We start from the raw sequence: 13,392 nt of genomic DNA on the forward strand, positions 1-13,392 counted from the left end.
GATTCGTAGCAGATGAGTTGAATTATAATAGGGATGAAATGGTAAAGATTCATGATTAATTGGTCAGTTCCCTTACTTCAGAGCAAGAGATTGTTTATAAGAATGTTTTGGACGCCGTGTTGTCTGATAACGGTGGATTCTTTTTTCTATATGGTTTTGGAGGAACTGGAAAAACATTTGTTTGGAATACATTATCTGCTGCTTTGCGTTCAAGGGGCCTTATCCTCTTAAATGTCGCATCTAGCGGAATTGCATCGCTATTGTTACCTGGAGGTAGAACGGCTCATTCAAGGTTTTCTATTTCTATTTCAATAAATGAGATATCAACCTGTAATCTTCGTCACAGTTCCCCAAAAACTGAATTATTGAAAAAAACAAGCCTAATTATTTGGGATGAGGCACCTATGTTAAACAAACATTGCTTTGAAGCTTTAGACAGATCTCTTAATGACATTATGAAGACTCAGTCTACCCATGGTTATGACATTCCATTCGGAGGTAAAGTTGTGGTACTAGGAGGCGACTTTAGACAAATACTTCCAGTTATTTCCAAAGGAAGTCGTTCTGAAATCTTCGGTTCAGCTATCAATTCTTCATATATTGTGGAAGCATTGCAAGGTAATGAAGTTGACTGTTAATATGAGATTGCAAAATGCTACATCGACTTCTTCAGCAGCAGAAATAAAAGAGTTTCCAGATTGGTTGCTTCAAGTGGGAGATGGTACATGTAAAACGATTGATGAGGAAGAAACACTTATTGAGATTCATCCAGATCTTCTTATTGAACAGTGTAAGGAACCGTTGCTTGAATTAGTTTATTTTGCATATCCAAACCTTGCGCATAATTTGCAAAAAAAAAAAAATCATTCTTTCAAGAAAGAGCGATCTTTGCACTAACACTAGAATGTGTAGAGGAAATCAACAACTTTATGTTAGCAATGATTCCTGGTGATGAAACAGAATATTTGAGTTGTGATACTTCGTGCAAGTCAGACGAAGATTCGGGTGTCAATGCAGAATGGTTTACATCTGAATTCTTAAATGATTTCAAATGCTCTGGAATTCCAAACCATGCAATTAAACTGAAAGTTGGTATCCCTATCATGCTCATTCGAAACATATACCAAGGTGCAGGGTTGTGTAATGACACTTGAATGATAGTCAATGCTTTGACTAAATATATAATTGTTGCTACTGTTTTAAATGGAAACAAGGTCGGTGAAACAACATTTATTCTAAGGATGAGCTTAACTCCATCTAATTCTGACATTCCATTCAAATTCTAACGCAAACAATTCCCTGTTACTTTATGTTTTGCAATGACTATAAATAAAAGTCAGGGGCAATCTTTATCTCATGTTGGACTGTATTTGTCAAGACCTGTCTTTACTCATGGGCAACTATATGTTGCACTTTCTAGAGTTAAATCTAAAAAAGGGTTGAAGATGCTCATCATAGATGACGAAGGAGTTGTATCTAACACTACACGCAACGTAGTGTATCAAGAAGTCTTCGATAATATTTGACATGTAAGTGTTTATTTATCTTACAATTAATTTCAATTAAAATTTTAGAAATAGGAAAACCGACATGGTAATTCTCTTTATTGTTTTACAACATAAAAAGATATCAAGCAATTTATTGATCATCAAATTTGAAGGTGTATTGACGTTTCTATAAGGTTAGTTTACCACTTTCAAATTATACACAGTTTATATTTGTATTGATTACTGATTATTACACTAATAAGGTTTTTTTTCCTTGCTAGATTCTATAGCTCAAATATGCTTGATTGACAACAAGCTCGGTTATGAAGTCTTTATCATTAATCATGGACTACAATTTCGAATAAGCGTTCATGTTGCTGTCATTGTTATGTTTATCTTATTTCAATTTCCATGTAATGCATTACTTAAAAACTTTGATTTTTATTACTATTCAAGTGTTGACAATGTGAGGTATCTACAACCTCATCAAATTAATATATTTACTGTGGTCAATTCATTTACATGTTTGTAACATATGTTCGGTTTTATATCTTTCATACTTACTTAAAAGAGTCTAAACTAAGTTAAAAGACATTAATACTGATTCATCCTTACAATAAAATTAATCGCCGTGCAACGCACGGGTAAAGAACTAGTATTTAAAAAAGAAGTGGGATAACAAACAAGACCTTATTTTTCCTTTGCTGGTATTTGAAATAAAGAAAGAAAGTAGTAAGTAATTAAAAGTAAAAAGGAAAAGAAGACGCGTATGTATCCTATACCAAATCAATCAACCAGGAGGTGGTGGATAGCCACTTGTATCTGACCATGTTGAAGGTGGGAAACCAGATCCACTACCACCGTCACCGCCGCCGCGAGAGGGGTCGCCTGGCGGCCGGAAAAGCCCCACTTGCTGACCAGAAAACAGGGGAAATGAAGCAGAGGAGAGTTGACTGGAGGGTGAAAATGCAGTTGGCGATGAAGATGATGACAAAGAAAGCGACTGTGATGGAGATAACAATGAAGAAGAAGAAGAATGAAGTGCTGCCATTTGTTGTGAAGAATGAAGCGCTGCCATTTGTGATTCATAGAACCATTGCTCAAGTCCATGGATGTCCCCTGAACCCTTCAGCAGCTGAGAATATTCCCAATAGTCTCTGATCGAATCAGAAGTCCCCTGACCCTGAAAAGGAAAAATCGGAGGCTGCGGCGGCGCCGGGGAATAAAGGGTTGCCGGAGAAGCAGAAACCGTGGTCCTGATGGTCGGAAAAGCATGAACATTCATCGGCCTTACTGGTGCTACTGGTGCTACATTTTCTGGGAAATTGAGTTTTGCTCTGTTTCCTCTGAACCTCAATGCAGCATCATCATAAGCTCTTGCTGCAGCTTCTGCTGTGTCGAATGTTCCAAGCCACACTCTAGCTGCTTTGTGAGGATCACGAATCTCCGCTGCCCATTTCCCCCACGGTCTCTGCCTCACTCCCCTGTATCTCCTCCTCCTCTCACCACTTTCTTCAGATGGTGATGCTGATGCTTCACTAGATGTAGCTGTTGTAGCTGCTTCTGTTGCTGTTCCAAATCAAAACAAAAATCACATACACAAACATTTGTACCAATGTTTAAATTGCTACAATACAATGATGTATCTCTATTAAACAATTTAAGCACTGTTCTATAGTAAGTGACATGTTAGTTAAGTTTCATTTCTAATTGCATTGTTTCTAAAAATTGTTTGGTGCATACTTAATTGAATAGCAGGATTATAAACAATTGGTCAACAATTTGGGGCATGCGCGCATGCAGCAACATGTTATATTTTTAATATGATATATATTTATTATTCAAGGTACTAGTCTTCTCTAAAAAAAATATAATAAAGAGAGGGCAAAAGAATCATTTGCACCTGAGGATGATGATTGTGGTTGGGATTGTTGTGAAGGTACTCTGAAGTCACCAATGTTTCTGTTAGGTGCAGTGACATCTTGTAACAATTGAGAAGAAGAACCAGCACCAGTTTCTTCACGCCCTCTTTTGTGCCCAACCCATGAACCAGAAGCAGAGGAAGTAGCAGAAAATCCCAATAGAGGACCAGAAACAGAAGAAGAGGAAGAAGAAGATGAAGAAGAATACAAACGAGGAGAAGAAGGGCCATGGTGGTCAAGGACAAAACGTGACATCAAAGGAAAACCACTTCTTGGGACCCACTCGGTGTGGGCCTGGGTCGGCACCGAAACTTGAGGACCAGGCATTGCCACCTTCCCTTGTTGCTGCTGCACCAGTTGGAACTGTGATGATGATGGCCCTGAGCTTCCACTTCCACCACTACCATCACCATCACCTTGTCTTGAACTACCTTCCGTTTCCTCATCACCGCCGTGTTGCTCCGCCGTGAACCTCACAAACTCGCTTGAACCCCTTTGGTGCGCCACCGTTGGAAAGCACATGTAACCTTAGCAACTCTGCTTTTTAATTTGATGTGTTTGCACTTTGCAGATAAGATCAACCTAGAATTTCTTTCGAATAATTCCTTCTTAGATAGAAATTAACATGACTATATAAGAAGCTAGAGTAAGAGAAATCGAATATGATGAGGATCTAACCATAAACATGCACCACTACACCACTAGCACTATGTAGCACCTTTTCTGATAACAATTTTCTTTTTTGGCTTAATATTATTCTAGTTCCAAAAATCTCTATTCGAATTTTGATGCTTCAAAGATGAATAATATATGATAAATACTGTACCAAGTTAAATAAATATAAGGTTGCCGCCTCTGAGATGATGAATTTGGCTAGCATGAAAGGTTTATTTGACTGGTGGGGATGCAAATAAAATGGAATTAACTAGCTAACACTAGCAGCATGAACCACCCTCTGCAAATTAATTGTCGGTTTCCCTTTTGAGATATGGAAAAGAAACGGTGATCATCTTTGAATTGAACTCTATGCTCATATAAGCAAGCAAGTCAAAACAAATGCATAATAATTTAATATATAGACAGACACACACACGCATGCACTCACGCTTCCTATTGATATTTTTTGGGTTCATTGCATCATGTTGCATTGAATGGGTTTTAATATTTTGGGCTCTAGGAATTGTTGTTAGCCCATGGTTAACTGATGGTGGGTATGGTAAAAGAAAGCACAGAATAAGAATAGGATTAAATCATAAAGTCAGTGGATGAATGTTATGGATTTGCTTGAATGTGTAACGTAAGTAAAAGGATAAGATTAAGATGTAAAAAGTTTGTGGATTAGGTTGGGATATTCATGTTCAATGACATTGTCTTGGTGATAGCAATTTGCATTAGAAAAAACAAGAAATTAAAAAGTGTTGTTTGAAATTTATTTTATTGAAATTTCAAATGTAATTGAGGTTAGTTATTCTTGCAATTAAATGGACAAAACTTGAAGGATTCGGATTGCATATGTATGGTCAAAACACGGCTCTGGGAAGACGATTCACAATTCCATGCAATACTGTTTGTTGAGTTAAACAAAAATGGTATAGCTAACTAGCATTTGACCTAGTACCTATAGTAGTGAATTAGTGTTAAAGAGAAAGGGGGGAGGTAAGTGTTAAATCTAAACATGTATAGTTAGGCATGAATTGAACCGAACACAAATCATATGTTGTACTTCACTTCGCACTAGATGAAAATAGTGGAAATATAGCTAAAATAATATTAGTTATAAATACATAAACGAAAATTATATATGTATATACAAAATGATAAATTAGGCTGAATGTGCAAGGAAAGTCCATAGGCAAAGGATGTTCATGTAAAAGACATTTTAATGCTCAAGTTAGCTTTTAAATTAGAGAGACGAATTTAAAGTTTTAAAAAATATTCAATGCGCAAAATGAATAATGTTTATCTAACTAAATGATCAAACATGTCATTATAGAGTATAATATTGTTGAAGTGTTTAACCTTAATGAAGTCAATGTATATGACTTTTGAGGTACGTACTAACCACACTTAGACAACCCATGAGTTTTTGCTTGTATAGTTCTATTATTGAATGGGATAAATCTCACTTTCAATACAATATTCACTCAGTTATGATATATTAAGACCATTTAGAACAATATTGGCATGGAGTTTAACAAATAGTAGATATTTAGGTCTCGTTTTGAAAAACAACTTAATTAAGCGCTTAATTCATAAGCTATTTTAAAATTTATTGAAATAAATTAAAATTAAGCTATATATAAGTATATACTCTTTTTTATAAGCTATCCTGCATAAACTCTCTTAAACATTAGCAGAAGTGTTTATACTATCAAATAAGCTCTTTCAAACGGGGGCTTATTACAGTACTCTTGAAAGATTTTGCTTGAATATGTTTGAATTAATCGGTGGGGTTGGTCCTTACATTGAACTTATCATTGAAAACGAAAAGGACACTCTCCTTCCTTAACCTTGCCTCCATCCAAAATGCTAGTATATGTCATTGATATTAGTATATAATAGAGGTTCCTGGATTTTATGGGGATGAAAATGTCAACTTGGACTTTGTGATGGAACAAAGCTTACACGTGTACTTCCATGAGAGAAACAAACCAAAAAATCACCTCTCCTTACATTGCTATATCCTATACGTAGTTACCATCTTGGTGGACATCTCTACCAAACTGTAATTTTTTAACAAACTGTATTTGTTAGCTCTAGCTAGGTTGAAGCTTGGCTATTTAGGCCCATAATATTATTTTATGGCATCTTAATTAAATAGGGTGATTCATATGACATTAACATTAGCTAGAAGTTTAATTAATTGGATAATTATTACACGTGTACATGGATAAGTAAGGTGAGAATTGTAAGTTTTTATTCACATTTTAATTACACTTTCACTAAGAGAAATAAATGAAGAAATAAGAGAAAAATAGAAAAGTGGTATATGTGACATAATAGGAAAATGAGATGGTAGAAAAGTAAAAATAAGATGTAAGAGATAAATGAGTTTAATGAATCAAAACCTAAATATTTTCTTTTTTTAAAGCAAAAATTTATATTAGATTAATAGTCAATAATACAAACAACACTCAACAAAGTGAGCATAATAATACAAAACCCATATATATATATATATATATATATATATATATATATATATATATATATATATATATATATATATATATATATGCAATGAGTTGAATACACATATAGGAAATTTGCCATTCATTTTTCTCTTCCATCATATTTCAACTCAATTTTTCTTTATATATTTTTCTTCTTAATTTTTCTATCACATTATTTATCATATCTCTATTTTTTTTATCTCTAAAATGATGATTTTAATAATCGTATTCATGATATTTGTAAATATATTTCAATTTGACTTATTAGTTTTTTTTTTGAAATGTTTTTAAGACCATGCTTATTACCAATAGAATTTGTGACTAATTAATTAGTGATTGAAAATAAAAATAGCATTTTAACTTTTTCTTTTTATATTTCGCAACAGATTTTAATCGTCACAATTTAGTGATTAATTGGTTTATAACTAACTATATAAAATTAAAAATAAAAATGTAAAATTGTATTGTAGGCTATGGGTTTTCTAATCGTTGATTAGTGACAACATTATAGTCGCAAATTAATTTAAAAATATTATTTCAAAATTTTCATCAAAACTCTGTCCCCCCTCTAATTTTTTTCATTAATTCAATAATTCCCGTAATGTTTCCTCCGCTGGTTTCCTCGCCCTCCCACTACTTCCCCATTTCTTTCAATTTTCAAACCCTAGCGCTTTATCTGGGAGAGAGAGGTCGAAAGGGTGTGGTTTAGGGTGGCTTGGTGGAGGTCATGGGTTTGTGGCATTGGTCCCGTGAGGGTTCTAGTACCGAGGGAGGGAAATTAGTCTCTGGTGGTTCGTGGATGCTGGGTCCCTTCAAGTAGTGGACCATTGTGGTTGAGTTTGGCCGCCTATTAGGTGGAACAACAATTGAGGGGAGAGGTCAAAGATGAAGAATAAGGGTTCTACATGCGGTGGGGTTATGGGTTTTAGAGGTTTGGGCAGTTAATCCATGGGCTGGAGCTCGCAGCGGCTCTGGTGGAGGTACCAAATTTTCAATCACTTTAAAAATAACAAGATATATAATTGATGAACGTATTAAAAAATATTGAGTGACGTGAAGTAGATTCATATGATTTATGAAAAGCTTAATTGTAGAAAGCATGGTATCTAATTTTCTTAACCCTTGAAGCATTTCCAAAATGGAGGTGTCTCAAGCCTTGTTTAGAGGCAAATAACCAAACAATAATTACCAAATTTGAAGGATGCAAAATGGCTGGTATAACTAACCACCCAAGCACTCTTTTTTGCTTTTTCTTTTGATTAATCTTTCTACGTGGACTAGTAACTACACCAGGTACTCCTGCCTCCAATGACCTACACGTGTACCCTTACTGTCCTCTCCCACCAACACTGTTGTCGTTTCATTTTCACGATCACAGAAATCCATCATCAATTAAATGATTCATTTAATCATGCTTGGTTTTAAAGTTGAATTTTTTTAAATGTTTTAGGTTATTTCCGTTTTGATTTAAGCACGTGTTTTCACTATTTTTGTTGTTTTGTAAACTCACACGGAACCATCATTCATTGCACTATTGCCTGCTTGTCAATCTCAATTTATTACCGAAGTTCTTAGGTGATCCGAATTAGATTTTAGTAATCATTAAATACATGTTTAAATCATGATTTGTAACAAAAATCATGATTGATTTTCCACATCAATCAATTATTATGTTAGAGCCGAGTTTTTTTATTCACAATCCTCGAACATAAGATCTTGTTTAAAATGAATCAAACATATATCACTTAAGTTTTTTTTTTTTTGAGTAACATATATCACTTAAGTTAACTACATGCACATTGATATATTTTTAATAACTTGATTGTTCTTAAATAATATTATTGCAATAACTATGCTATACTAAGAAAAAATAAATCAAAATAAAAAATAAATAGCCAGCCTAACTAAGAGAGATACATTAATCATCATTGTTAATTGAACCGACAGACCTGTTCAGATGCAAAATTACTAAATTAGTGACCTGGCTTCCTAACTGGTCTCGCTAAAAATACTATTAATTCATTTTCGGGCTAAGTTCACTGAATAATGTGTTAGTTTAAAATTGAATTTCTTGGTTGTAAAATAATTTTCAATAACTTTATAGATAATATTTATTCAAAAAAATCAACCTTGCACGTATTAATCAGCTAAGTTTTACAATTTCTCTTGTTTATATTTTTGTCTTCTATTATCTTTTTAATAGTTAGGACAAAAAAAAACTTCTATTAGTGTAAAAATAGTGTGGCCCCGACTCCAATGTTAGTTTTTATCCATTAGTGATTAAATGATGTTGTCTAAATGACCAATGATAAAGTTTGGTTTAAATAACTTATCATCCAATCACATTGAAGATAACTGAGTTTAAATTTCTATATTTTATTTATTAATTTATTTCCAACTCACTTATCTTTAATGTGATTAGTTGATGAGTTATTTAACCCAAACTTTATCATGAGTTATCTAGACAACCCCTGATTAAATATTCCATTTTACTTAATGATACAATCGGTCTGAGTCAGCTTACCGGTCAATGACAGATACTAAAACCATTGATCAAGTTAGCATCTGTCTACCATTAATTAGCAGCTATTTATGGTTGATGCTAATTTCATTGGTGATCAACTAACCGACACTAATGTGAAATTGGGTTCAGCTCATCATGAATAACACAAGTTAGTGTTGGCTACCTTTTATGGTTTCTCCCCCTAATCGCCCGTATAAGCCCCCTCCCTCCGCCTTCTCCCCCCTCAAACCCTTAACCCACACATAGGGTGCGTCGTGCGGGAAGCTATGCTCAGCGCATGTCACTCTAAGAATTTGGCATAAATATCAAAAAAATGGCTGAGGAGTTTGGACGTAGGGTAAAGAACCAATGGAGGGAGAACCTTGCGATGGTTGATGGGAAGGTCCTACACTTGATGGGGTTAGTGGTCATGTCTTGCGAAATCAATCAGGCGATTGCCCGTGAGAAAAGGAGATCGAACAACAATGCTACTAGGAAGCACCAATGAGCATCCCTAAGTTGTCAGAGGTAGTACTATTGGCAGCATAGAGGAGGCGCTTTGACGAGGAGGAACATAAATGTACAAATGAAGTAGATCGATAAGAGTGTTTTGGTATTTTTACAAACAATAATTGTTGGTGTATCATTGCACAAGTGGTGTGTATTAAACGTTGCTTATCTATCATATGTCTCATTTGTCTCTCATATTTTTTTTTTGTGCATACTATATAAACAATGTTCATATATCATATATACCTTATTTCTCTCTTACGTTCTTGTGTTTCTTTAAAGTTAAAGGTGAACATTTCCCTCTTTTTGTTAGTCTATCATGTTCATTTAATGGGATGTTGAGAAATGACAAGGATCGACTCCTCCCATAATAACTCTATAATCATGAATTGGATGACACAACTCATTGTTTTTTCCTGGTCGACATGAATCGTACAGCTCCCATTAATCTCCATCAATTCTTCTGCGCATGTTTGCTCCAGAGTGAGGCTACACCACCTCTATCATATTTTTCGTTACTTTTTAAACATATATTTTTGAAAGGTATAATAACAAATTTCTTAATTCTTTCACACATAATTTAAGCAACATTTAATACTTGATAATAAATTTTAATTTCTTGAGTATAATCTAAGATGATATTAAATTCTTTTCTGTATGTATACAATTTTAATTTGGAGAAAACTTGAATCAAGTTCTTCACATTCATTTCATCAAATTCTGCCTTCAAACAATTATAAATAAATTTTATTTCTAAAGAAAGTTTATTTTATAAGCATTTCTAAAAATAAGTGACGTTCATCAAGAATTTATTGTTGAATTTTAAAAAACCATGCATGTTTATTTGATTGATAAACTTGACAAAAGGAATATAAAGATCTTAGACAGCACAAAATATTCCTATATAAAATTGATGTAGTAAAATGCATGCGAAGCGAATAGGATGATTGGGTAGGTTTTGGTGGGTGGGCATGTAAGGGATGAATTTGGTCAGGTTCAATGGTCACGTCTGAAAGGGCTTCAAAAAGAACTGAAAAGAGAGACCCCTTAATTAAATTGGCAATGATTAATCATTAAAATTTTCGAATGGAAACAAAACGTGTATGCATGCCAAATTGTCAATTCAAAGATGCTGTGATTATATCGAAGCCTGAAGGATACACCTGGATAAAGAAGAAGAATATAGTAGTTGATTACTTGGTGAGACACGTGCTATTGAAAAGGAGAGGACAACTCGAATCTAAATATGCACTCCCTCTACTTTTTTATATTTTTGTCATTATTTTAAGAACTTTTTATTTATTTAGTTCTTTGAAACATTTAAAAGAGTATTTATTATTTTTGGGGTCATGCATAGTAACATCCGAATGAGAAAGAGCATTTATAAGTTCATACTGAAAAAGCTCTGTTATATATATGAATTGTAAAAGTAGGATCAATTTCAGTTTTCTGAAATACAAACTGATTTCTTGCTTTCCAAGTCATCCATAGTTGACAAATAGCATAGATACTGCAAAATCAAAATGATCCATATGCTTATGAAATGAATTGAAATGCCCTTTCCAACCATTCATGAAATATTATTTTTTTATAAGCCAATCATTTGTATTTAAAGAAGCACAGGGGTGCTAAGCCCAATCATTCATGAAATATATAATATAACATTTTTTTTATATATGACAATAGTTAATGTTGGTGGTACTAGGTATAAGTAAAGCATGCTCTACATATAGTTTCAAGTTTCAACCTCTTAAACAACAAATAGGATTAGATGAGATATTTTTGTATGAATGGCTATACCCTGGAATACAACTATTGAGGGCAACTTTCCTATAGCCATTTAGCCACATATCCATTTGTCACTCAACTATTCATCCTTGCATGAGTCTACTTGTTCAAATGTTTGAGGCACAACCAAACGCGTACTTAACAGACACATGGTTGTTTTAGCTTGAGCATGTATCGATTGTCTGAGTGGACGATACTTCTGGTTTAAACAAAAAGTGTTCGAGGCCAGAAATATAATTTTGTTTTAGCTAAAAAAATCTAACTAAGTTTATTTTTCTTTGTAGTGGCCTCCTTTGTCATTTTTTCCATATGTTTGTAAAATCTTTCCTTTTATAAAGCCCAAATCTAGATTAGGTTGGATTGGTTCATTCAAGCTTCAATGAAATGTCATGCAAGCCATGCACAATTCGGATTTTAAGTCCACAAAGTCATTTGGAATTAATGGTAGTAATTGACAAAATTGGGTCAAAATTTTAGCAGAAAAACCAACCTTCCCAAAAAAAGTTGGTCCCATAATTGCCTCAAGACATACATTAACTCAAGTCAAGGTTTATGATACTAAGGTTTTAAAGAATTGAACAAATTAAGGTTTATGCCATTTAGTAGATTATACCATGAAAGCTAAATGCTCTTATTTATTAGTGAACTGCATATATAGAAGTGTCAACCCAACTTAACAACAAATGGGCTTTGTTTATATATTAGTGAACTGCAAGAATCTGCAGCATTGTCTTGCAGTTATAGATTAGATTCTTCACATGCCTCAATTGGCTAAAGATTTTAGATAGATTATTACAAGCTATCAATGCATTTATGGTTTTCAGTAGTGTGACAGAAAAAATATCTCTTGAACTCACATATGAAAATCTTAAAGAATTTGCATGCTATATAGACTACTAGTATCCACAACTCAGACTTTGAAAAATAATATTGAAAAAAACCAAGTTGAATGCATAACACACAGCAGACAAATATTCCAAAGCCGGTGTTGAGTGGACAAAATAAACCATTGTGTTGAACTTCTTCCTACCAGTGTTGAAGATTCAAAATTTTCAACTCATTCAATCGACTTCTCTGAAAAAAAAAATCATATTCAGAAAAGGGGGAAAGAAGAGCAGTGTAAAGAAGGTAAAAGAATCAAACTAAAGAGAAAAATGAAAAGTCTAGTACAACATTCATCAATGCTAAAGCATGGTCACTCAATACAGATCATCCCAAAAACTTGTTGTCGTGTGACGAGACCACGCGTTCAAATCCTGGAAACAAACTCTTGTGTAAAAACCAGGGTATAGCTGCATACAATATAGACCAAGTGATTGGACCCTTCCCCAAACTCCACACATAGCATAAGCTTTGATGCACCGGAGTGCCCATTTTAAAGTGTCAAAATAAGATTTTCATCATCTTACTTTTGTGTAAGAAACCTGTAATCTTTTTGTGGGTCTACAAACTGTCATTGCATAACTTGGAATTTTCTTATTCCATTGTCTCACCAGGGATGAAGCAGCTTGCTGATTGAGGGGAAGAAACGGGTAGAGAAATGTGTCAGAAGGAGGAGGACGAGGAGGAGAAAAAGTAAACAAGTTCGCAATCCACATGCATGCGAGGAAGGAGGAAGAATAAAAACATGACATTAAAAGTATATTAGAGGAGAAACAGGGAGAGATGTGTAGTTGCAAAAGGAGAGAGGAGAACAATAGCCACTTCAAAAAAAAAATATATGGGCTTCTTGCTCAGTTGGACTAGAAAATCTTGATGTGGATTGAGAATACAACAGAAAGGCCAACTTATCCTGAATTTACAAACATATACAACAATCAAAGTATAGGCAATAATAAGTTTGACTCAAAAGAAGGCAATAAGAAGGTAGTGAATTTCCCCTCCTTCCTATTCTTCAGAACTCAACCTATCAACAATCACAAAATGTATATTCCCACAACAAAACACTAAACTATGTTAGTAACCTAAAGAGAGCAAATGAGATGAGAAAACAAATAGATCAAGGGAGA

The 13,392-nt window shown here is 34.0% G+C and overlaps 1 protein-coding gene across 1 annotated transcript; it reads right to left on the reverse strand.

Annotated features, from left to right (window-relative positions):
- Nucleotides 1-2,109: 2,109 nt before the first annotated feature.
- On the reverse strand, nucleotides 2,110-4,468 carry LOC130718201 (ethylene-responsive transcription factor ABR1-like). Its single transcript, XM_057568716.1, has 2 exons — nucleotides 3,391-4,468; nucleotides 2,110-3,056 (listed from the first exon to the last, which is right to left on the reverse strand). The coding sequence occupies exons 1-2, from the start codon at nucleotides 3,929-3,931 to the stop codon at nucleotides 2,278-2,280; spliced, it is 1,320 nt and encodes a 439-aa protein (XP_057424699.1). The 5' UTR covers nucleotides 3,932-4,468; the 3' UTR covers nucleotides 2,110-2,277.
- Nucleotides 4,469-13,392: the final 8,924 nt, after the last annotated feature.

This window comes from Lotus japonicus, chromosome 5 (assembly GCF_012489685.1).
Source record: "Lotus japonicus ecotype B-129 chromosome 5, LjGifu_v1.2".
Classification (NCBI taxonomy): Eukaryota; Viridiplantae; Streptophyta; class Magnoliopsida; order Fabales; family Fabaceae; genus Lotus; species Lotus japonicus.

What these genes read in the sequence shown, in the direction of transcription:
- LOC130718201 (XM_057568716.1), bottom strand. Translation starts at nt 3,931, where the DNA reads ATGTGCTTTCCAACGGTGGCGCACCAAAGGGGTTCAAGCGAGTTTGTG. An exon ending in ACCACAATCATCATCCTCAG is followed by an intron (nt 3,057 to 3,390) that starts GTGCAAATGATT and finishes GATTTGGAACAG; the next exon opens with CAACAGAAGCAGCTACAACA.